We start from the raw sequence: 23,073 nt of genomic DNA, 5'->3' as shown, positions 1-23,073 counted from the left end.
GGTTGGAAGGCCTACAGTTTGACTTAGTAAAATGACATCTTAAAATAGTTTTATTCTCAGTGTTTCTAAATTACCAACCTGTGGGTTTTATCATGTTTCTTTTTATTAGTCCAGCTCCTAGAAATAAGGTTATGGGAGAATGTTCACTTTTAGATCATTGGACCAGACATAGGAATAGTATTGATGGAGGCTAATGTTCTCATCCTGAACATGCAAATAGAAGTATTTTTCTATAAAACTTATTTTTCCTGATGTGAATGTGCATGTCCTCCATTGCCCTTATGGTTTGCCATAAGGTCACCCCTTGTTGAACCTATGTCTTGTGAAAGAAATCTTCAAGAAAGAGCACAAGGCTGAGGGCATCAGGCCCGGACAAGTCTGCAGCTTCACAAAGTACCCATTTTCCATGGTGTCTCTTTGTCAGTCAGCAGTCTTGTCCTAGCTGAGCTGAAGGGGAGGGGATGCAAAAAGAGGGGGATGGGGAACAGAATTACAAAGGCTGGTGAGGAGCCTGAAACTTCTCATCCTCGGCAGAGCTATTGGGAATGCAGAGGGGTGATAGGATGGGGAAAACCCAGGGCTGAGAGCCCTTTCCCGCACAGTCCCTTCTGCAAGTGGCTCTGTGGCTGGAGCCCAGCGTCAGGGGAACTGAAGCCAGCTATTGAGGAGCTTTTTGATCTTAGGCAAAGAGCAGTACTGGACTTTCTCTTAAGGAAAGAATACAAATAGCTGAGGAGTGAAAGGTGGCCTGGGAATTCTCCCTTTATGAAGGGCTTGGTTTGTTTCCGAACTGAATAACTTAGCTCCCTCTGAGCTGCAGTTTTCCAGCACAGTCTGTACTCATGGGAAACCTGCAATGCCACAGTTACCAAATCCATAGATGTCAGTAAATGAAAAAGTATGGCTCATTGGTGCCAGGGACAATGCAAGGCAAACGGGGAGAAGTGTAGACGAAGGCTGTGTGGATACTGCCAGAGTGGCTGGGTCAAAAGGCATTTTTGGAAGAGAAGACGTGGCCTGTGCTCCCCTGCATTATCCAGCTAGCCTCTGTGCTGCAAGGTTTGAGTTTCCAGAGGCATGGGCCTATAGCCAGGCTTCACCTCCCCTTTCTGCCCGGAAGGTGAAAGATTTGTTGATACCCTAGACATGAGACAGAGTTTTGGATGTACTTATCCATCACAGAGGTATGTTGGACACAGGACAGACCTTGTCTCAACTGTAGGGACTTGAGGGTAGCCCTGGAGAAACAAAACTCAGGAAGAACAAAAAAAACCCAAAAAACAACAAAAAACCCCACAAAAAAACCAAACAGAAAAGAAATGCCTCTGGGCCTGGGAAAAGTCACACCTCCAGCAGCCATGCCTATTCCAGGGGCTGGTGAGTGCACATGGCTGCTGGAATCAGTTGAGGGTGCAGTTCCTCAAAGAGATGGGAAGAGCAAAAAATCTTTTTTTTTTTTTTTTTTTCCCATTTACAGGAAAGAGGAGAAAGTCAAAGAAAATCCTCAGGCTGAAGACACCACAGAACAGAAAAAGGAAAGTTCTAATGTCAATCTAATGACAGATATGGCTCAAAGTTTCAGCAAGTGGGAGGGTGCTCCCTACACTTCCAGCAGGCATCCAAGAGAGCAGGGCAGTGTAAGGGCTGTGTCTCTCATTTGAGCAAGCCTTATAAGGTGTGAATGTGGATATGGATATGGATATGGATATAGACTTGGAAAAAGTCTTATGTGTCTAACACCAACTTCTTTTCAGACTCTTAACAGTTACAGTGAAACACTCAAAAGTGCAACTGGCATATATTTGAAGAGCTCCAGAAAACGTAATAAAAGCAAGATGAGCCCAAAGTCCTTTAAAATACTTTTTAAAATCTCATGTTTTTAGGCAAGGTTCATATCTCTGGTTTGTTTTGAGCTGACTCAATAATTTTAAATGGTTGTCCTTGAGAATTTTAAGACTGGTTTTGGGTGGGGTTTTTTGGTAGGTTTATTCCATAGAAATGCTTAAAAAGCATTAAAATTGATCTCAACAGCTTTGCTTAAATTCATGATTGTATCAGTTCTGTGTTAGGGGTATGCAGGGAGAAACTAACTGAGTAGGAAATTGTAAGGGATTCCTAAAACAATAGTAATGTTGTTTGCACACATGCACCCCTTTACAACAGAAAAGCAAGAGCAACCTCGCAGTCACAGAAAAAACAAGTGCCCTTTAAAAATGTAGGTGTATATTCTGTGTTTACCCATATTAACAGTGTTGCTAGGGATGTATGCTGTATCTTCCATTTGATTTATTCAAGTTTTTTTCTGGGCTTTTTTCTGTGCTTGTGCCTTATGCTCACCAAGAGGAACCCAAGTTCTATGAGCAAACACCTGGAAGCTGAGAACAGGAGTGTGTAAGAAACCTGGATTAATTTAATGACAGTGCTTTATAATGGAAATATAAATTTTCCTGCTGCAATTGGTATATACATTCAACAGTTTTATTGTATGTCAGTGCACATTATTCGGCACAGCTGCTGGAGAAGCATTGCTGAACTGGTGTTTCTCTTCCATGACAAACACCTATTAAGCAGTCAGCATAAACTCTTCTTGTTACAGCCTCTGACATCACCCTCAGGGCAAGCGGACACAGAACAGCGATTGCTGAAATCGCGTATGAAAATTATAGTTTTATTGTCTACACAAGTGAAGGTTTAACTCAGATTCCTGTTCGAGTCAGCTCTGTTATAAAGGAGTGATTCTTTCAGGGAACAAACAAGCACAGTACACCATTGTAATCAAAGGAACAGACACTATTTATGTATTGGAAAGCCTTGTTCACAATAGTGCTAACACTCCAGTGCCCCAGAAGCCACTATTTTAGCAGCTGTAGAGAAGATAAAGCATGACTAACAAGATGCCATACAGAGTCAGATACAGTTTTTTTAGAGCACAGATGGAATCATCCCATTTAATATAATTCAGTTTACATGCATGTCTCATAAGTGGGTATCATGTAGTTAATGTTTATATAAGCATTTTTTCCACCGTAGCGTTCAAAGAGTTGCAGTGTCTCTTCAATGAGAACTCCAATATTTTCACGCTTCTGCTGGCTGTATTCTATCCCATCACCTAAATTAACTGGTTAATAAAAGAAAAAAGAAAATAAAAGAAAAAGAAAATAATTATATTGAATTTCATCTTACACTTTGAAATAACAACAGAGGAAATTGCAATTGCTAGTGAATTACTGTGCCTCTATTAGAAACTTTGTTCTGTGACATGAAACAGAGCTGAATTTGAAAAGAGGATAGGTTTGGTATCTCTTTAAGGCTTTCCTAAGGCTCCAGCTTCATATGCTTTCAAAATTTATGCATGCATTTCTTCAGTATCTAGGCAAAAATCCTTATGAAAAAAAGCACATTATTTTATAAGATGAATATGGATTCTCTCTTTCACAGTTCACCTCTAAAACCATTGCTTCTTTATCTTTAGACAAAATTATACTGCCAGATGCATAAGCACTTTTCTTAAAAAATAATCTAGACTTGTTATGGTTTGAAATCTTAAATAGGTATTAGTTTGGTATTGCTCCACATTAGTCATCATATTCACACACTTATGTGGATCCTGATAGAGGGAACCTGGCTGAAAGAGATTTTTGGAGTATAACATGGTGCTCATCCAAATTCAGCTTCCAAAAAAATGTGTGAAATTAAATCAATGTCAAAAGGACAAATTATTGCAGTCCCCAGATACAGTAACATTTAGTGCTGCTTTCTCTAACATGGATTAGCAAGGGTGACACACGGTCATAAACACAGACCATAATTCTTTAAAAATCAGTGTGAACAACTGTGACAACAAAATGAAAGCAATAAGAAGTAACTTCATTTACAAAGTTGTTGAGAGATTTAAAGGAGGAAAATATTTCTCCTTTGGTTTTAAAACAATATTCTGAAAAGTATCAAATACATATTCCAAGATATGTATAAAAAATAGTTTGGAAGGAGCAAATTGTACTCAGGCCAGGCTTGGTGTAGTGGGGAGCTGTCATTCTGCTGCAGGGTAGTCCACATGCAAGCAGCCAGTGGCCTCACTCTGGGCAGTGGTGACAATGTGCCCATGTTAACATCTCAAACAATCAGTGCCACTCTCACTCAGCCAGAGAAAGACCCTTTGTCAACACAATGCTACTTCTCTGGCAGAGCTGGCCTGTCACATGTGAAACCGGGCAAACACAAAGGCAAGGGCAGATTTTGCCCCCACTGTTGCTTCCAGATCCCCAGGCTGATGCCACGTAGATGTACAACTGCACCGATCCTCACATCCTCTCCTAGACCTAAGCCCAAAGATCAGGATTTAAAGCTTGTGGCTTTGTTACCAGCAAAAACTGAAGAACCATGATCATGAAGAAACAACTGTTGAGCCTGGATAAAAATCATCCTTTTGATGAATTTTTCCATAAAATATCTGATTGCTTATACATATTACATTTCACTTTTTATGAAATGGTTATACAAGTACAGAAGTGACATATAAGGACTGTGCTTCTTGAATGGGAAGGAGGCAAATTTTTTTTTAATGCTGATTACTTTAAAGCACACAAATATTTTCCAATACATTAACTGTTAATCTCCTTGACTTGGAAAGCCAGGATTGTGACATCAAAATTTATTACAATGAATTTACTGTAATGTTACCAATAGCATATTATGAGAATGTATAGAAAACACCAAGAACTATTAGAAAAAGGATTGGCTTATACAAAAAAAGTGCAAAAACAAAAGCACATCACAATTGGGTGCAATTTAAAGTAAACAAGGCTTGCTCTTGCAGAAAGCAACTGAGATAACTGTGCCTCATCACCTGTCTTGCATGTGTACTGCAAGTCCTCCTCAGAACACCTGGAAGTGTTTCTGATTTCACCAGTTTGAGCAAAGGAAACCCTGAACCTTGACCTAAGTCTTGGCAAATATGTAAAGGAATTACTGACTTTCCAACCATATGTCTATTATCTGTAATTTTAAGCCTACACACATGCTCTGCTAATGAGCTTACACAGCTTTCATCGTTCTTTCAAAGAAGTAGTAAAAAAAAAAAAATCAGCTGTCTGGAGTAATGGTGATACATTTCTAAGGAAGTCTGGGGGAGGCCAATGAGTAGCCATGATAATGCTGGCACAGAGGTATTTTCCAGAATTGCATGTTACAATCTTTATTATAGAACATAGTCTGTACAGAAAAAATATGTCTTAGATGCTTGATTAAAAGGTACCTAAGAGCATGAGGCAATGATAAAAGGAAGAGTCTGCAAGGGAAGACAGAGTGTGTAATGTGCGGACCGTCATTGCAATTTTTTTTCCAACAGACCATCTGTGTTATGTGAAGGTTTGTATCCTCAAGACAGACATAATTCACACTAGTGTCATGACACAAGCTAAACCCAACAGTACTGGAAAGGTTATGTCAGCATCGATGTCACCTGGTAAGTACTAAAATGGCTATCCTATGTAGTTACAGGAGTTGGCAAAGTTTTTGTTCAAAAAAGATAATCATTAACCCAAGAGGACAACATCTATTGAATGGATGAGTCAGAGTGATCTGCCCAATGCACCACCTAGGGGTAAATATCTGCTCATAATAATAATGATGATTAGTTGGAAAAAAATAGCCATTGAAGTATAGCAGTGTCAGCATTCCCCTTCTCTGGTTTGACTTTATTTCCCAGTTAGTTTGCCTGAGAAGTCCGCTTTTTCAGCCACAAAAATGTTGCATATGTAAAATGTGAACATGGATCTGATTCAAACTCTTTTTGAAGCTGTCCTTTGTGACGAAGAATAAATCAACATGAAAATGCTAGGAAGCACATTTGTCATATCTTTGCCTCAAAGTGAAATGTCTGGCAAATTCAGCATGCACCAAGAACTCATTTCAGAACAAATGGTGTTTCTATGTTTAGAAGAAATGCATTGAAGGACTACTGACAGATCTAGAGGATTACAATCAGGATCCCAGATCCCAGCCCTTTCTGGAGAAAAAAGTTAGTTCACCATCTCTCAGATCATGCACCAAAGGTTTTATGGTACTTAAAGTGAAGTGAAAGTCTTTGCACCTGTCAAGACCTGTGTTAGCTGATGAAATCACCCAGCACACCATGGCCAGGAGCGGCACTCCCTGCCCTGCCAGTGCCAGCTGCTGTAGCCAAGGAAACCCTGCTCAGGCCCTTGGGGACTGAACTCAGCATTTGGCAGGGAACAGAGGAGGATTTGAATTTTGCTATAAAAGGTGGTTTGTATTTGAGTCTAGACATGCTTCTATTCATGATTTGGGATATTAAAGAAATTCTGGTGTTATTTGTATTCCACGTCATCTCCTTTTAAAATTTCACTGGGGTAATTCTACAAATATAAAATGTTATTACTTTAAAGTAGGACAAGCAAGTTTCTATGCATTAAAAGCCTGATATGGCAGTTTTGACATCCTGGAGTGGACAAGAAAGGTAAACCATCCCTTAAAGCTCACTCAGATCTATTTTTAACTCTAGACTTTTATTAGAATCTAAAAGTGCCCAAGACATATATTTTATTAGACTTCACTTCAAGGCAGGCTGGATCTCAAAAAGAGGAGTTTTTAATCCCCTAAATATGTTGCTTGCAAGTATTTCACAGATACCAGAGCTTGCTCCTGGTGGGGGATTGTTTGAAAGTTCCGCTTCACACAAGTTACAGTCAGGGTCTTCACACACCTGTTGTTGCAGGGATTTAATAGATCTTGGGATATTCGATTTTTCACAAATGTTTAATATCTGAGGAATGCTGAATATTGGAATAACACTTGAAAGAAATGTCCACAGTTTAGATGACATTTTTAATCAAATTGTAACTCAAATGTAATTCCTTTATTCTTTACTGATGAATGTGTTTCTTTACTGATTTTAGGTGCATATAGTCACACTTGTGTATTTCAGCTTATCTTGGAACAGAATTTTTTTGGCACATAGATCAATAAAACTACTTGGAAAGATATGCATCATGACTTTTGAGTCTTGAAAAATACTGGAAGGTAAAGTGACTTCTAAGTCATGGAAGGTATCAGTCACAAACCGTGATTCTCAACTTTTATTGCTGACAACGAAAGTACTATTTCTGGTAAAATATAACTATGGTAGAAATCCATTTTAAGTGGCTCAGTTCACCCTATTTTCAGCGATTAGAATGACTACAGGAATGCAACATTCTAACCTGAACGTTACTTCAAAACAAAAAGTCCCAGCTGCAATGTGATTGAACCTATCACATAACAAAACGCAGTTAAGCAGTACAAGCTAGCATTAAACCATTTTGAGGGAAATGTTAGGGGTTTCTTTCCTTCTAGGAGTCATCACCAATACCAAGAAATAAATGGAAGCTGATTTCAGCTGCAGATTGACATGCATCCATGTGAGGGCTCATATCATGTAAGTTCACTGCTGAGGTGCAGTTCAGAGCTTAATTAATCTTTCAAAGTCTTCTTGTTAGGATAAATTTAATTGTCATAGAATGTGTTGGCTTCCTGACTGGAGTGGAAAATGAAAGCCCTGATGAGTCAGTGTGGGGAGAGAGAGGAAGGCTCCTTTGCACCACTCCTATCGCTGTGACTCAGAACTGTGCTTTGCAATTGTCAACTCCAGGAAGGATGAGGTAGTTGAGTTTCCCTGTTCATTTAATTGAAAGTCCGGGGAAAGTCACAGTGTAAGAGTCTAAACCCCTCCTGTCTGCTAAGAAACAGTGGGACATTTCCAGTTCATTTCACAGGGCAAGGAAGAGACACCAGGAGGTTATGACTTCTGGTTGTTATTAACCCACACAGAGAACCCCATGTTTCCTTTGTGAAGCCTCAGAGCAATGTGAACACCAGTTTAAAAACTTCTTTAGGATAAGTCTAGAATATGTGCACACAAAGTGCAAACTGGCCTCAAGTAGGCTGGTCCCCAAGCTAGAGTGTTGGAAAGAAGAGCTCGTAGAGTAATTTATGTTGGAAGGAACCTCTGGAGTCATTGGGTCCAAATGATGTGCTCTAAGTCAGCTCCCTTTCCAAAGTTAGATCAGGTGGCTCAGGGTGGAATATCTGCAGTTGCTCAGCACAGAGTAATCCCAGAATGGGAAAGGGTGCAGAGATTCCCTTGGGCTGGCAGAGATTTTCACCAGCTATTTCAAATGTGATGGAGAAGAGCACTACTCCTTAAATATGCACATGTGTTTCATGAAGGACTTGCTGGAGTTACAAATATCATAAGGAGAATTATATGTGTTTTGATAAAAAATAAATCTAAACTTTTGGTGTAGTAACAGATTCCACATATATAACACTGCTTTTGGAAGCTTAATCTTATTCCAAGGAAAGAGGCACAAATTTGGCTGAAAAATTAATAAAATTTCATTAACACTCTGATTTGAAATCATGAAACATAATTTTAAAAACTCAACACATATTTCAAAGCACTTTAAAACATTAAGGTTGAATGTATTAATATAAACTGAGAAGGCCAAATCTTTGAATAAGCACAGACCTGTTTTTAGACACTATCAACACTTGAGTTCCTCGTCTCTTGCTTTACTTGGCTCTTTCTTCTATTTTTCATCACTAGTGCTGAGTGTTTATCACTTTACAATGCTACTTCAGAGATGGCAAAAGAATATTTCAATCCAAGAAGGCATGTATGCTTGGAATTTTAAAAGAATACAAATATAGAGACATTTCAGCTCATGTCTTAGAAAAGATTTTCTAAATTCTCTTTGCAAGCATTTTGCTTCAGCATAAAGTATAGATTCTTCCTATAGTTATCTTCAATATGCAGCCAGCTTTTAGTTATTTCACAAATAAGCATTTATAGTAAAAATCAAAGCTATTCAGAAAGTCAACAAGTCAGCAAGGAGAGGAAGTGCTCTGACTGGACAGGAAACATGGAAATTATGTTTTACTAATGATGTAAGCTTACTAGAGATAGCTCCAACTACTTGCAAATTGCTGTAGTAAAAAGAAAAAAAAAACCAAACAAAAAAACCCCAACAAACCAACAAAAACCTAAATCAAACAAACCAAAAAACCCAATAGAAAATGAGCCAAGACAGCAGCTGTTATCACAGTTTTTCCATTTCCAGGAAATGTTATCAGTATCAGATGCAATCCTTTCTAAGCCCAAGTTTTGGGGCTTATTTGCTGTTTGTTTGGTTTTTTTTCAATAGAAGTACAAGAATGAAAAAGGAATGACAGGTTTTGTAACAACATTTATTAGCAAACATATCAATGGAGTAGAAAATAAGAGAGTATTTTTTCCTTTATAAGTACTTAAACTTCTCCAATTAATTTAGACTTTGAAGTTTGCCTAGGTTAGTGCTACAGATCAATATCAAACAAAGTAGAGTTAAATAATCTTAGATAAATAGTATGCTCAACAGAGGAATGGAATTTGGAGGCTGACATCTCGTTGGCCTTGGGACAACGTTTACTATTGCAAAACAATATATTAGTCACAAATCATGCTTAACATGCAACAGGAGTTGCACCAGTTATGTGAATCTGATGTTCTGCCAGTTGTTTTAGATGTATATAAGCTAGCACAAAGTAAATAATATTTTTTTAGTTGGAAATCATGTTTGTGTGTGCAAAATTTGCATAGCTTTGCTGGACTGATGTGAAATATGTTTGTTCATCCCATTAATTTCTCATCCAAATATAGCATCATTAATGCAAAAGGAATTAAAACCATGAAAAAACAAATCCTTGCATGTGTGTGGAATAAACAGAATTTACTTTTTAATGTAATTCAAAGTGACAAACCTGAAAGTCCTAAAGTGCTTCAAAGATCACTGATTTCAATATGAAACACAATCCTAAAACAGCTGATTTTTGACATTGAGTTACATACGTACTTAAACCCAAGATGCTTAGCAATCCATCCTCCTTCCACCAATGGAAGTTTTTTATTAAAGCAACAAAATACTTTTAAGGGGGAACCCTATATTTTTCATCACAAGCAAAAAGCTCAGTAATCCATTACTTTGTGTTAATAACTGCAGCTATGTCTGTACATCTGCCATGTACCAATGGAATTGGTTGTGCCTAATTTTGCCATTCAAAATTATTTAAGAAGTCTATTTGGTCTAGCTTGCCCATTAAAAATTACACAGAGAACTAAATGACTTCAATGACTGCTTTCCTGACTTCGTGACAGAAAGATGAATCCTTTTTTGTCAGGGAAAGTTTCATCTCAACATGAGGAAGAACTTCTTTATGTTGAGGGTTACAGAGCACTGGAACAGACTGCCAAAGGAGGCCATAGAGTCTCCCTGCCTGGAAATGTTCCAAACCCACCTGGACACGTTCCTGGGTCACCTGTTCTGGGTGACCCTGCCTTGGACTATGTGATCTCCTTTCAAACCCTAACTATTCTGTGGTTCTATGGAATGCAGCCATTTAAAAATAGGTCAATGCATCAAAAATTTCTCATCAAAATTATAGGAGCAAGCGGTTAGATATTCAGCCTACAGGTTGCTGAATATGCCTAAAGCTGCCAGTTTTCTAGTTTCACTGTTGCCTAATTAAGCTAAATAAGCAAGAGCCTGAAGTCAACAGAGGGTGTTTTAGCAGTGATTTGAGAAAGGACAAGGAGATGAAAGCTATGAATGACTGTGTGGATTTGCCAAAATTTCTTTCATCACTGTAGGATAAAGACAGAATTTATGCAGTTTAAAGGACAACTAGCTCTGAAACTGGAATGTGCTATTTTATCCTCAAGCCAGACATAAAAGAACACCCTGCTCCACAGGTATCAGTACTGTAAGGATCAGGATATCTCCTTCTGGTGTGTCTTTATATATTTCCTATATATATATAATTATATATATATATAATTGGGTAATCTGATTAGTCTTCCTTTGTTTTTTCCAGTTGAATGAATGCATATTATAGATAAAAAATAGCTTCCTATGATGTTGATTTGCTTTCTTTTTATGAAGGAAATGAAATAAATACTTATCAAAAGCTAGTTAACAGCTATTCATTTTACATTAAGAAAAGCATATATTTGAATTCATAACAGCTTTTTGAGCAAACAAAAAAGCCAGTTTTTCTACAACTAAAATGTATTATAATGTGTAGTCTTACAGGAATGCAAAACAGATAAAAAGAGAAAGGAAATTGTGTCCCCTAGGTGTGGTATTTCTGCAGATTCACAGCTTTTGAAATGGGTAAGTTGAAGCCTTTTGAAAGCAATGTAGAAACTGCACATACAACACATTCAGACCGGGTTTTGTTTGTTTGTTGCTTTGTTTTGTTTTTTGTTTTGTTTTGTTTTAATTCTAGAAATCTGAATTAAGTGTGAAAAAAGATAAGTGAATAAGAAACATTTCATTAGTGACTCTTAACTGGAAAACACTCAGTCTTCTTCTTGCGTAAATTACACCAGTACCAGGTGACAGAAGATATTTAAATGTCAGTAACCTGACTTAGACCATTTACTAAGATTTAGTTGACTGACACACTCTTGCAATACACAGCAAAAACTTTTGTTTTGCCACTTATGCAATGTTTATAAGATTACTTTCTTTACTATCTCATATAAAATAATTATTTACTGTGCCACTAAAGATATCACAGACTCTGGGCTGTGTTTATTAAAATGTACTCAAAATGTTTTCACAAAGGAATCACAGTGTTATTAAAACACAAGCATTTTAGTGAGGCCTAAATACAACTGTTTGTAACAAAGAAGTAATTGCATAAAATAAATGTGTATAAAAACCATAGGATGGGAACTGATTAGCAGGTTTTTTTAAGGTAAGATTAATATTGACATATACTACAACATTTTAAAAGAAAAATATTTTAATATATCTCATATATTTATTTTATTACACTCTATTACTTTTCTTCATTGTTTTAAGAAAATGGGGATATTCCAGTAAAAATTATTAATGAAAAGTTATTTTGCCCATTCCAGATAGCATTTTTTTCTGATAAAAACCAATCAAAGGTTCTAGCTATAGGAGTAAGAATGAAGAACATATTTTTCTGATTTCCAGTGTTCATGACACCATTTTACTGTTGGCACGTATGAATATAGGAAAATACTGCTGCTCTTACTTGCATTGCTTACACTTGAAGAATTGTAATCATCCAGAAGCATATAATGCCTTAAGGCTGTTGAAAAAAAGACCTTTAAACATCTATTCTAGAACTACACAGGGGAATAAAAATGGCTTTTCTGTGGGCAAAGAGGATACATTACATGCTGAGCACTGTGAATTGGAACCTGGTTAACATTGATCATACAGGTGTCATAACAGAGACAACCTCCAACTGCTAACAATGCAGCACTTCTGGTTCACTTTGTAACACTTCTCTTAATATCCTTCCACTTCATTACAAAAGCAGTGAACCTGAACAGTCATGCTTAAAAAAAAGAAAATACCTTTGCTTCTCAGGTGAATTTGTAGTTGGTTGTCCGAAACTGCTGCACATATCATGTGTCTATAGGCTTATGGCAGTGAAGTAGTTATAGTAATTTCATCTCCTCTGCAGTGGTCATTTGAGTGTTTGCTATCCTGATTTGCTGCCACGCCAGCACTTTAAAGCAGGAGAGTAGAATTTTTATCACTTATCATTCTCCAGCCAATCCTGGCAAATATGACCATTTTTGTCCTCTAACATTGCTACAGCAAGCTATGTTTTGTAACCACAATCTTAATTCTCTATTCATTGTTCACTCATCTTACAATCCTTCCAGCCCTGGTGCCTGACAAGCCCACAGCTGCTCAGCCTCCGAAGGAAAGCAGCTCATACACACACACACACACACACACAGAGACACATCCATGTCAGGTCAGTGAGGAGGAGACAAGAGAAGAGGCAAGTGATATGGCTGAATGCTCTTGGTCAACTCAGGCTGGCCTAGAGCTTTATAACAGCCAAGAAAACAGTTCTAATAGCACAGCAGAGCACAATGTGTTTGAATATTTAAAGTTTGCATTTTCATGTATTATAATGAAGAGCGAAAGTAAAAAGCTGTCAAGAAAATTCTTCCCTGGCAACTTAAATATGCTTTCTCACACTTGGGTGATCTGAGAGTACATGCACACATTGTAATCAGCTTTACATTAATAACAATGAAATGTCCCTTCCTATGTAGGAAAGTCATGAAGGGGGTTTTTAGATAAATTTGGGACACCTTGTAAAGATAACCTGGAAGTCAGTGTGACTAATATCTAAGTGGGACATATTTCAAGAGTAATATTCTCTTGAAGTTTTCCTGGAATGCTTATTGCTCAGTGGATAGGGTCAGCCTCCAGAGGAAAGGAAGAAGTAGCATCTCACAAAATTCCTTTATCGCTTCTCTCCAGCAGACCACAGATGGCTGCTTCATCTCCTAGGTTGTTTAATGCTAATGGCTGCAGTGAGTTTACAGGTCTCTGACCTGGCTCTGCAGCTGCAGTGCTGCTGAACTGGTACCCATGGAAGCAGTACCTCAAGATTAGGAGAAAATTCTGCATCAGAAAAATATCACTGAGCAGTCTTTGACAACAGCAGCTGAACAGAATGGTGATTTTGAAGGAAACAATGATGTTATTTTAAGGGAAAAGAATAGCCTACATTAGCCTCAATAAAATCTTGTGAAGAAAATTCATGAGTCACCAAGAAATGTCGTCACTGGATGGTGGTATCTGGAAAAATCCTCCTGAATTACTTGTCCTAACACAGCTGAAGTTTATTGGGTGCTTGACTGATAAGTAAAATAGATATTTCTTGTCCCAGGGAGAAGAATGTGGACATGGGAGAAGTAGAAGACAAACAAAGGCTGAAAGTGGAGGAAAGGAAGCCAAGGACATTCCTTTGGCTGGTTACTTTTCCAAAGTATGCTTCATAGAGGTTCTAACTTATAAGAATATGTGCATTATGGTTTAGCATAATTATTCCACAGTGGAACTTAAAATATCCCACTGGATGCCAATTAACAGGTTGGTGCTAAGCCTGTTGGTTTTCTGCTGTAATTCTATAATAAAACACTGTGAAAGGGTAGATAGGCTTATCTGCACATCTCTTGCTAGAACCCAATACCTTTGCTTTACAGTTAAGAGTAACAATCTCACCTCCTTATGTACTCCCAAGTCTGCTTGGGAAATGATTAGAACGGAATGTCAACTGTATTAATGCAAGCATAGAGCTCTTACAGGAATGTGTGTATCACCTAAAGAATTGACTTTATAACATGGAGGAGGTGAACTGAAGCTCTTGCCAATCTGAGAAGAGAGGTACCAACAGCCTCTCAATGCTTGAGACCTCTCCTATTGTCTTTTCCTTTAATAGTATGGATTTAAAAAAAAACAAAAAACAAAAGAGTAATCCTGAAATCTCTTGGGGTGTTTTTGTAATATCCTCATTTTACAGAGGCATAAGCTTTCCTCTCAACCTAATATCAAAAAATGCAGAAAAATCAGTCAGTTCAGGCATGCTTGTTATCAGATCTAGTGTCTCAGCCATCTGTCTCAACAGTTCCTCAAACTGCTGATAGTTGTCTGGCAGAGATTATAACCACTGTCACTGAATCCTGAGAAGACATTGAAGAAGCCAGACAAATATTAATTTATTTACATATCCTTGGCCTTGTAATGTATCTCTATCTAGCAGCTCAGAATGGTTTAAACTGGGGTTATGGTTCTAGTTCTGTAAAGGAAATGGCTTGAGAAGATAATTAACTTGATTTTATAGGAGAGGAACAATAGTACCACCCACAATTTTCAGCCAACAGACTGGTTTAACTTCACACATCCACAGAAGACAACTGTGAAAACAGGCAGAATTAGGGACACAGGGCAGGAGACAACACTGTGGTATAAATCTTTTAGAGCCAAAATAGAAATTTAGACCATGTCAGGAGTTGCAACAATTAATATCTGTGGGCTCTGCAGGAGACTTGGTAGGGCTGCATTAAATTTACCTCTCAGCATATAGTAGGAGTTGGATTCCCAAGAGCAGTGTTCGAGTGAGTGAAGGGCTGATCAGCGAGTCTCACAGAGGTGCCAGTGGGGAACAGGGAGCACAAGAGTTTTTCTCTGAGACTTAAATATTTGCATTCAGCCTGGAGCTACAGCCCAGGAGCTTCCCTGATGGTAGATAGCTATTGCCATTCCTTCTGGGTGAGACTGAATGATTTCTTTAAAAGCAAGCTGTGTCATGAAACTGTAGAGATGCCGGTTTCCCATGGATGTGTGCTGATTTTGCACTGCACCTCTTTACAATGACAATTTGTTTCCCACGAGTTCTACCAGCTAACAGAGGGTATCAGCTAAGCTATGTTTTGACCCCTTGTATCTCTTGCATACCCTACCAACAGCTCTCTCACCAGGACATGAATTTGGATCCCTCGCTCCTACCCTGACGCTTATTTTTCCAGAAACTCTGCCAACTTTATCAGTTGGACTTATTTTGGACAATGAGTTTAAAAGTTATGTGAGTTGAGGAGGTGGGTGGAAAAGATTTACAGAAAAGAATGGCCTTATGGCCCATTAAGCCTGGTGATTTTAAGAAAGCAGGCAAAAATATATATGAGTGAGGGCAGGAATGACTGCCTTTGTTCTTACAGTTTGAAAACCTAGTGATGAAGCACCCTCCCAGGAAGTAGGAAACAAGCCCAGCCTGTGTGGTTTCAAATCTGCATCTTTCATGATCAGGGAGATTTCACCTAATTATCAAATTATTTACTCATGGAGACAGGCTCCTCTGACCTCTATGCTTATGATTTGGCAAGGAAGCAGCTGTGGAGACAGACCTATTGTTAGACTATGAACTTGTGCCAATATTTCAGAGAAACATGAAGTTTAGCACCTGAATCCAATTTTCAGCAGCTACCTGAGTGGGTCGATCCTGCGCCCTCAGGAGTTCCCAAATGAAGGCTGCAGTGAATCAGAACATCTGTACATGAGGCTAGATATTTAAATGTCTAAATTCATATTTACATGAATACAGTCTACAGTGCCAATTTTAAAGTGTTTTGACTTGAACTAACTTCCTAACAGATGGTTATTCTGAATCTATCTTCATTTATTTATGGCTGTTTATGTTTTCACAGAAATAATAAATGATCCAGAGCCTATTCCTTGTCTATTTATTTATATTTTAATAACAGTTAAAGATATTATTATACTGCACAATTTATACAAATTATATGAAGATGGTCTTTCTGTGCTGTACTTTCATGAGATCTCTCTGAATATTCAAGGAAAAAATTCTATGACCATAAGGCAAAGTGAACAAGCATAAATGAGGTGTTAGAATCATCTATAATATTGTAAGTTTAAGTGAGATGTTGTCATAAAATAAACAACCCCCAAAATACATGGAATAAAAAAAAAAGAAAAAAAAAAGAGGAGAAAATATAGGAAGATAAAGAAAATATTTAAGTACATGTATGAGAAGCTTTGAAAAGTGGAAACATAAAATGTTGGTTTGGTTTCATAAGCAGATATAGGCCTGACTCAGGAAACTGTCATGAAAATATGTAAGTGATTGCAAAATCAGGACCAAAGTGTGCTAATTTATATAATTTCCTAACTAAAGAAACAAACATATACAAAGTATTAAGAAATGAAGGGTATAACACTGCTGCCAGCTATAGTCATGCCTCACCATGTAAATCAATGAGTTTCAGAAAAATAAATGAGAGAGTTAGTTTTTCTCTCCCCACTACAGTTATTAATTAATTTTCAATAAGAAAAATACTAGCTATGTTGTTATCTCGTAGCTTTTTTTCACATCATCAATAGCACCAGAAAACAACAGCTACTCATTACCTCTCTAAAAGCAAAAGGTACATGTGACCATGAAACACTGTGAGACTTTGGTAAAAAATGTCATGAGAAAGAAAATTTCTCAACTTCGAAGTTGTATTTGTTTACATGTAAGTTTTAATATCCAGGGAAAACAAAGCTTCCTGTAATAATTTTCTTACATTGCTATGACATGCATTTTTAATGCATGGTTTTAACTACAGTTGTCTGAAGAAGGTTCAGAAGATATCAGAATTGCCGACTTTTATTATACAACTTTACATGCATTGTAACACCATTGCATTTGTATCAAGAAATCAGGGCTGGAAGGAAAGACAAGGAAATTTTCCCACTGAATGATAAAGTTGGTTTATTTCCATAAACCAAATAAATTTTTCAGGAAACATAAATTCAAAAATTATTGATGTAGAACGGTTTTTATCGCATCAGCTGCAGAACTCCACTGGGGAAAACAGAAAGGAGAAGCCCTTAGGCCACATTTTGTGTGACCTAATTCTTTCAAGGGTATGTTTCTGCAAATTTTTTAGGAAGTGACAGTCCAAATGTACAACAGTTCCCACCGTGATGTTTTCATGGACTCTCTGCATAACCTCCAAACAGCAGACTTTGCACCAACACTACAGTACATAGTTTTGTTGTAGAGTTTAATTACTTCTGGATGTAAATGACCAGAAAAACAATTATCACACACCCAGCAGAAGAAATGGCTATGCTTCTATAAATTTCTGGTATTCTACTGCTGTGATTGTCAATTTAAAGTTTCAGTCTTTGGGTTCCTGCCAGTTAATGATTAGTCTACTACATTTTGGTGAAATTGCACTCCAGTCAAGGGAAATGAAATAAAAAGATGAAGGAAAAAAGAAACTAATATTGTTGAAGTCTAATTAGAGTAGCTGGGCCAGTGCTGGACTTAGCTGCAATGAGGTTGACTTTCTATTAAACTCAATACACTGAATTCACTGAGAGCAAGATCAAATGCCATGATTTCATTTTCACGGGTGATGTGCTAATAGGAGTGGGATTAACTTCTTCCTCATGTAGTGATTTTTTTTTACATCAATGCAAATCAGAATGCAATCATTCTTCCCTATGCAAGTATAGTTCTAAAATCTGCCACTTTGCTTTCAAAAGGATTAGTGCCAGGCAGCTTATTTTGAAGGAAATCACATTGCTTTAACAAAGGAAAAGAAATCATTCTATTGACTTCAGCATCATCAGCAATATATTCCAGAAATACATTTTAACAGCTTCCTATGTCAGACAACCATTTCTTACTTATATGGTTTGAATTCATGCTGCTTTGTTTCTAAATGACTACTTGCAGCAAGTGAATGTGCATTCATTTAGCAGCTTAAGTTTTCCATTTAAACAGCTAAAGATCACATTTGATCCATAGTTGATAAAAACACGCTAATAAAATTATTTTTAGTAAATATAATTGGCTTTTATCTCAAAAAGAGTAATCCCCCTCCAAAAAGCTCCCCAAACCCCAGAAAACTGCAAGCCAAACCCCCTCCCCCAACCAATACCCTGACATTAAACTCTGTATTTCTTCCCTAGAATATTGACATATCATGCTATTTCACTTCTCCTTGAAAAGTGTTAATGGGCATTAACCAGAGCTTTACTAGTCATATATGCTGAAATATTTCAGGGTTCCTGACACCTGAGGTCACACTTGGTACAATAAGTATTGATAATAAAACCTGCTTGAATGCCAATAAATATATATTGTGGAGAAATATTACGCATGAAGCTTTATCCTCCCACCTATAATTATTTAATACAGAAAGATCCAAACCATATATAATTTAGATAAGGCAGAATAGCATTTTAAATGAAAAAGGTCAGATGCATGTACTACACATTTATCATTTTAAATTGTGCACAAAGTCTACTTGTAGACCTTTGAAATTGATGGCAAATGTGAGTGTTTATTCAGCTGCAACTTTAAGTATTTCATATATAATGCATATGCTCCCTGGAATAGTTTAAATTGGCTACTACAAAAAAACACTGGGATGTTGTGCACACATCTCAAATATTCTATACAGCAGATAAAAAATGTGACAAGGACATCAATTCCCTAATGTTTCATAATGTCTATTCTATAGTAAAAGAAATCAATAGAATTTTGTATTGGATTTTTTAAGAGAACCATACACCCCACTTCTTACATGAATACAAGAAAAATCTAAGGAATGCATGCTCTATTTATTTTTTTCCTTTCTTTCTAAATGTTCTATTCTAAGGATTTTCTCAAAAAAATATTTTGAGAAACACCTTTAACATAAATACCTCTATTGGCAGGATTATTTTCATTGTGGAGTAACTTTGATCGTCCAAAATCTCTGATGTGTCAATGTTCCACCATGTTGTCTATGTATCTCAAAAATGTTCCCAGCTTTCACCTGTCCCAGTGGCTCACATGAATCAGTTCTTAAAATACAGAAATTGTACAAATTCATATTCTATCAAGATTGAAAATGACAAGAGACTACAGAGTTAAATTTTGCTAAACCTATCATCTTCCAACCTACATCACCTTATACTGATGGATTTTCATGTTAGCTAGAGCACCAAAGCAGTTCACTTGGATAGCTTGACATTCAATCATAGAATGATTGAATAGTTAAAAATTTTGAAAAATGCCTTTTCCCACCTGAGGTTGACTACAAAGCTGTACCTGTTGTCTTATTATTAGGTCTGGCTTTTTCATTGAAAACTGCCCAAATGAATTACTGAAATTTGTATTACTTCAACAGAAATACAACAAACACTGACTGCTGTTATCCTTTAAAATTGTCAGGCCAAAGATGTGGTCTCTATCTGTGAAAGTCCTGTAAGAAATGTTTTTCCCCAGATTCTGTAGAACATATTTATACATGAGGAGACTGCCATCCTCAGTTGTTCTCTTTTGTATTAATCATGACTCTATCAATCTGAAAAATGAAGCTCATGGGAGCAGAAGATAGGCTAATTCAATCAACAGAACAAAAGATTTCAGATTCCCTGTCAGAGGACATTAAATTGACCACAATTTTCTCAGCTTTCAGAACAAAGCTGAAAACTCACTTCAAATTAGTATCCTCATAGTCACTATAAAAAGCAGCTATGAAGAAGAAAATAGGACATGGATCATGGTGGAAGGGATGAGGCTAAGAGTAAATGAGGTTGTTGAGCTGTTGTGAGTCTAATTAGTTTTTGGAAAATACTCAAATCCTACGATAGGTAACATTACGATAGGTGAGAAATACTTTGCCCTGGAAAAGTATTTAATGTTGGGAAATGTTGGTTAAATAGAAAATCAGATAGGAGGTTGATTTTGTTTTTTAAATTAGCAATGAAATAATCACATTAAGTAATAAATATTTTGTGGCTTTTACCATAATCACAATTGATTCTTTAGTTGCAATGGTTTCTAGAAGAGAAAATGGTTTAAGTTAAGAAAATGTGCTATTTAAAATTCATGTGTATGGTACTTTGTAATAAGGTATGGATTATAACTGTGTAATTGACTGACATTCAATTAAAAAGCTTTAAATTAAGTAAAGATGGGTATGTATTGAACTGTTGCATTTTAATGCACTTCTGGTGGCAAATCAAGAGATGGCTCTTGAACTGTATCACCAAGAGTGTGGGGCTGCCTGCTGAAGGGCAGTGTCTGTAATCAACACACCAATCTGTTCCTAATAGGTGTTATCTCAAGACATGCACATGCTGTATCCATCTCCTGAACCAAACAGAAAACATTGGGACAAAATTTTAGATTACTTTTCCATAAAATTTAAATACATCTGCCCTTAGATAATATTTTACGAGTGACAAGGTCTTATGTGAGCTGAAGATATGGCCAATTCAATTAATTTACAAAAGACAAAATGTTTTTCCCAAAGACAAATGAATTCTTAAGTTTCTGAAAAAAACACAAAAAATCATCTTACCATCTTGAAAGCACCTAGCAAAACACACTTGGAATGTTTGGAAATAAAATGTAGACACTAAAGAATAATTCATAAATCAGCATTAAAGTCCAATATTCACTCCAGGTTTAATGTCCTAGCAAGAAATAAGTATTATTTAAATCTTAAAATTGCTAGTGCACAGAATTGAATTTAGTTTCAGGAAGAAGAACAGGAGTACAGTAATTTCACAACCATAAGGCGTACCAGACTATAAGGCGCACTTTTTTTTGCAGTGAGGATCCACCTCCAGCTCCCTCCGTGCAGTTGCTGGCTGAGGCCCCGCCTCAACCCGGCAGCCATGGGCCCCCAGGCCCGCCTGTACCCAGCGGGGCCGGGCTATGCCTGCGACTGCTCGGCCCCGCCTCCCCGGGGCCGGGCTATGCCCGCTGCTGCTCTGTGCAGAGTCCCCGGGGCCCCACTGCTCCGAGAGTTCCCTGGCGCTCCAGGTGTCCCGCGCCCCCCTGGCGCTCCGGGAACCCCATGCTGCCTGGGCGCTCCAGGAGTTCCCTGGCGCTCCGGGTGTCCCATGCCCCTCTGACGCTCCAGGAACCCCGCGCTGCCCGGGCGCTCCGGGAGTCCCCTGCCGCTCCGGGTGCCCCGATGCCAGCAGGCTCGCCCTGTGCCGCCGCTGCCCCGATGCTGGCGGACTCGCCCTGCACCGCCGCTGCCCCGATGCTGGCGGACTCGCCCTGCACCGCTGCTGCCCCGATGCTGGTGGCTTTCCCCCCCTGCCTGGGCTGTGCCACCATGCTTTCCCCGCCATGTCCAGGCTCCTCCACCGCCGCCCGCTTTCCCCTCACACCAGCGCTGCCCCGATGCTGCTGGGCCTGCCCCAGCCTGGTGCTGCCCCAATGCCGCTGGCCCGATGCTGCCACTGGGAAAGCTCTGCTTGGCTGGGGACTGTTACGGGCTCGCACTTCCAGGTTGGCAAATTTCACAACTTTGTCCATTATATAAGGTGCGCCGGACTATAAGGCATACTTCTGGGTTCAGGCGAAAATTTTAGTCAAAAGGGTGCGCCTTATAGTCATGAAATTATTGTAATAGAGGGAGGGAAGGATGAGCTTTTTGGACCTCGAGATCATTATGTCAATAGCAGCATGTGACAGAGCCCATCATTTGATATTATGAGCTTTCAGTGCTGGAGATCATTCCTTGGAGTTGTTTTATTTACAATATTACCATTAGACCTACTTCATCACAGCCCATGTAAACAGGGAAATGGCAAGACCATGGTCTTTAAGGATGTCTGTAACAAAAAAACCCCCAACCACAACAAAATGTAAATAACAAAAAAATTAATCCATTTTTGTCCATGATGGTGAAGTAAATGAGTAAGGGAAAGGTATTTCCTACTCCTACTATGTAAGGTCAAATTCACTTCATCAATACAGATACTATTTTAATTGAGATACAAACAGATCTGAAAATAGAATCTAAGATAAGATGACTGCCATTTTAGGCAGAAATAATAGTAGTATAATGTACATAATATTAAACACTTACCAAACTGACAAATTTGGATGTAAATGCAGCTATTTGGATCACCATTTGTACTCCAGCTATACAATGTGACTGCCCTTTTGTACAATTTTAACACCATTTCTTTGTTCTACTTTATTTATTAAAAAACCCAAATAAACTATGTTTTATTTTTCAGAGAAATATTTTCTTACATATCACAAACCAGAAAAAAAACACTTAAAATTATTCTACTTCATACAAAATGTTATAAGCTTCAGCATGTATTTTAAATGATCCTAAAGATATGTATGTTTGGGTTTTTTTTTAGTTTGGTACCCACCATTACTTTATGTTGAGCAATTAAACTGATCAAATACATGCTTCTCTGTGAATGATGAATGAAAAACATACTGTTCAGCATGTTTGTTAAATGTCATTGAATTTAGCACGTATGCTAGGAATGAAATATCATTTCTTCTTCTAAATTTGAAGATCACAGGTTGCATTAAGTGGAGCGAAACTCCCACACAGTGTTTGGATTTTGTACCATTACATCTCAAAAACTTCTAATTTCATCATTATAGCATATCCTCTAAGATGTTGAAAATGTTGGGGTTTTTTTCTGATGAATGTTTTATTTTTAACATATTATTTCACAACTTCCATATTTTTGAATCCCATGATTGATTAGAATAGGGGTTTGAACAAATAAACGTATTTTGTTGGCTGCAAACAACTGATCAAATACAAAGAGATGAAAATCAATACATAAACCCAGGTATGAAAGGCCCTGGGCATCAGTGAACATTGGCTGCTTAGCTCATTTTTAACATGGGCTCTCA

At 37.8% G+C, this 23,073-nt stretch overlaps 1 protein-coding gene across 9 annotated transcripts in view; it reads right to left on the bottom strand.

The window, feature by feature from the left end:
- Nucleotides 1–23,073, bottom strand: part of PACRG (parkin coregulated) — a 254,702-nt gene that overhangs the window by 32,969 nt on the left and 198,660 nt on the right. Inside the window, exon 6 of one of the 9 annotated variants that reach the window (XM_033054742.2) lies at nucleotides 2,648–3,118. The exons of 7 other annotated variants lie outside the window; for them this stretch is intronic. In XM_033054742.2, coding sequence (XP_032910633.1) covers nucleotides 2,964–3,118 — 155 coding nt within the window. In that variant the 3' untranslated portion in view covers nucleotides 2,648–2,963. Of the gene's footprint in view, nucleotides 1–2,647; nucleotides 3,119–23,073 lie in introns of those variants that run through there. One more of the 9 variants, XM_033054745.1, reaches the window with a different exon arrangement.

This window comes from Catharus ustulatus, chromosome 3 (assembly GCF_009819885.2).
Source record: "Catharus ustulatus isolate bCatUst1 chromosome 3, bCatUst1.pri.v2, whole genome shotgun sequence".
Lineage (NCBI taxonomy): Eukaryota > Metazoa > Chordata > Aves > Passeriformes > Turdidae > Catharus > Catharus ustulatus.
Note: the sequence above shows the minus strand (reverse complement) of the source record. Positions and strands in the feature narration are given on the sequence as shown.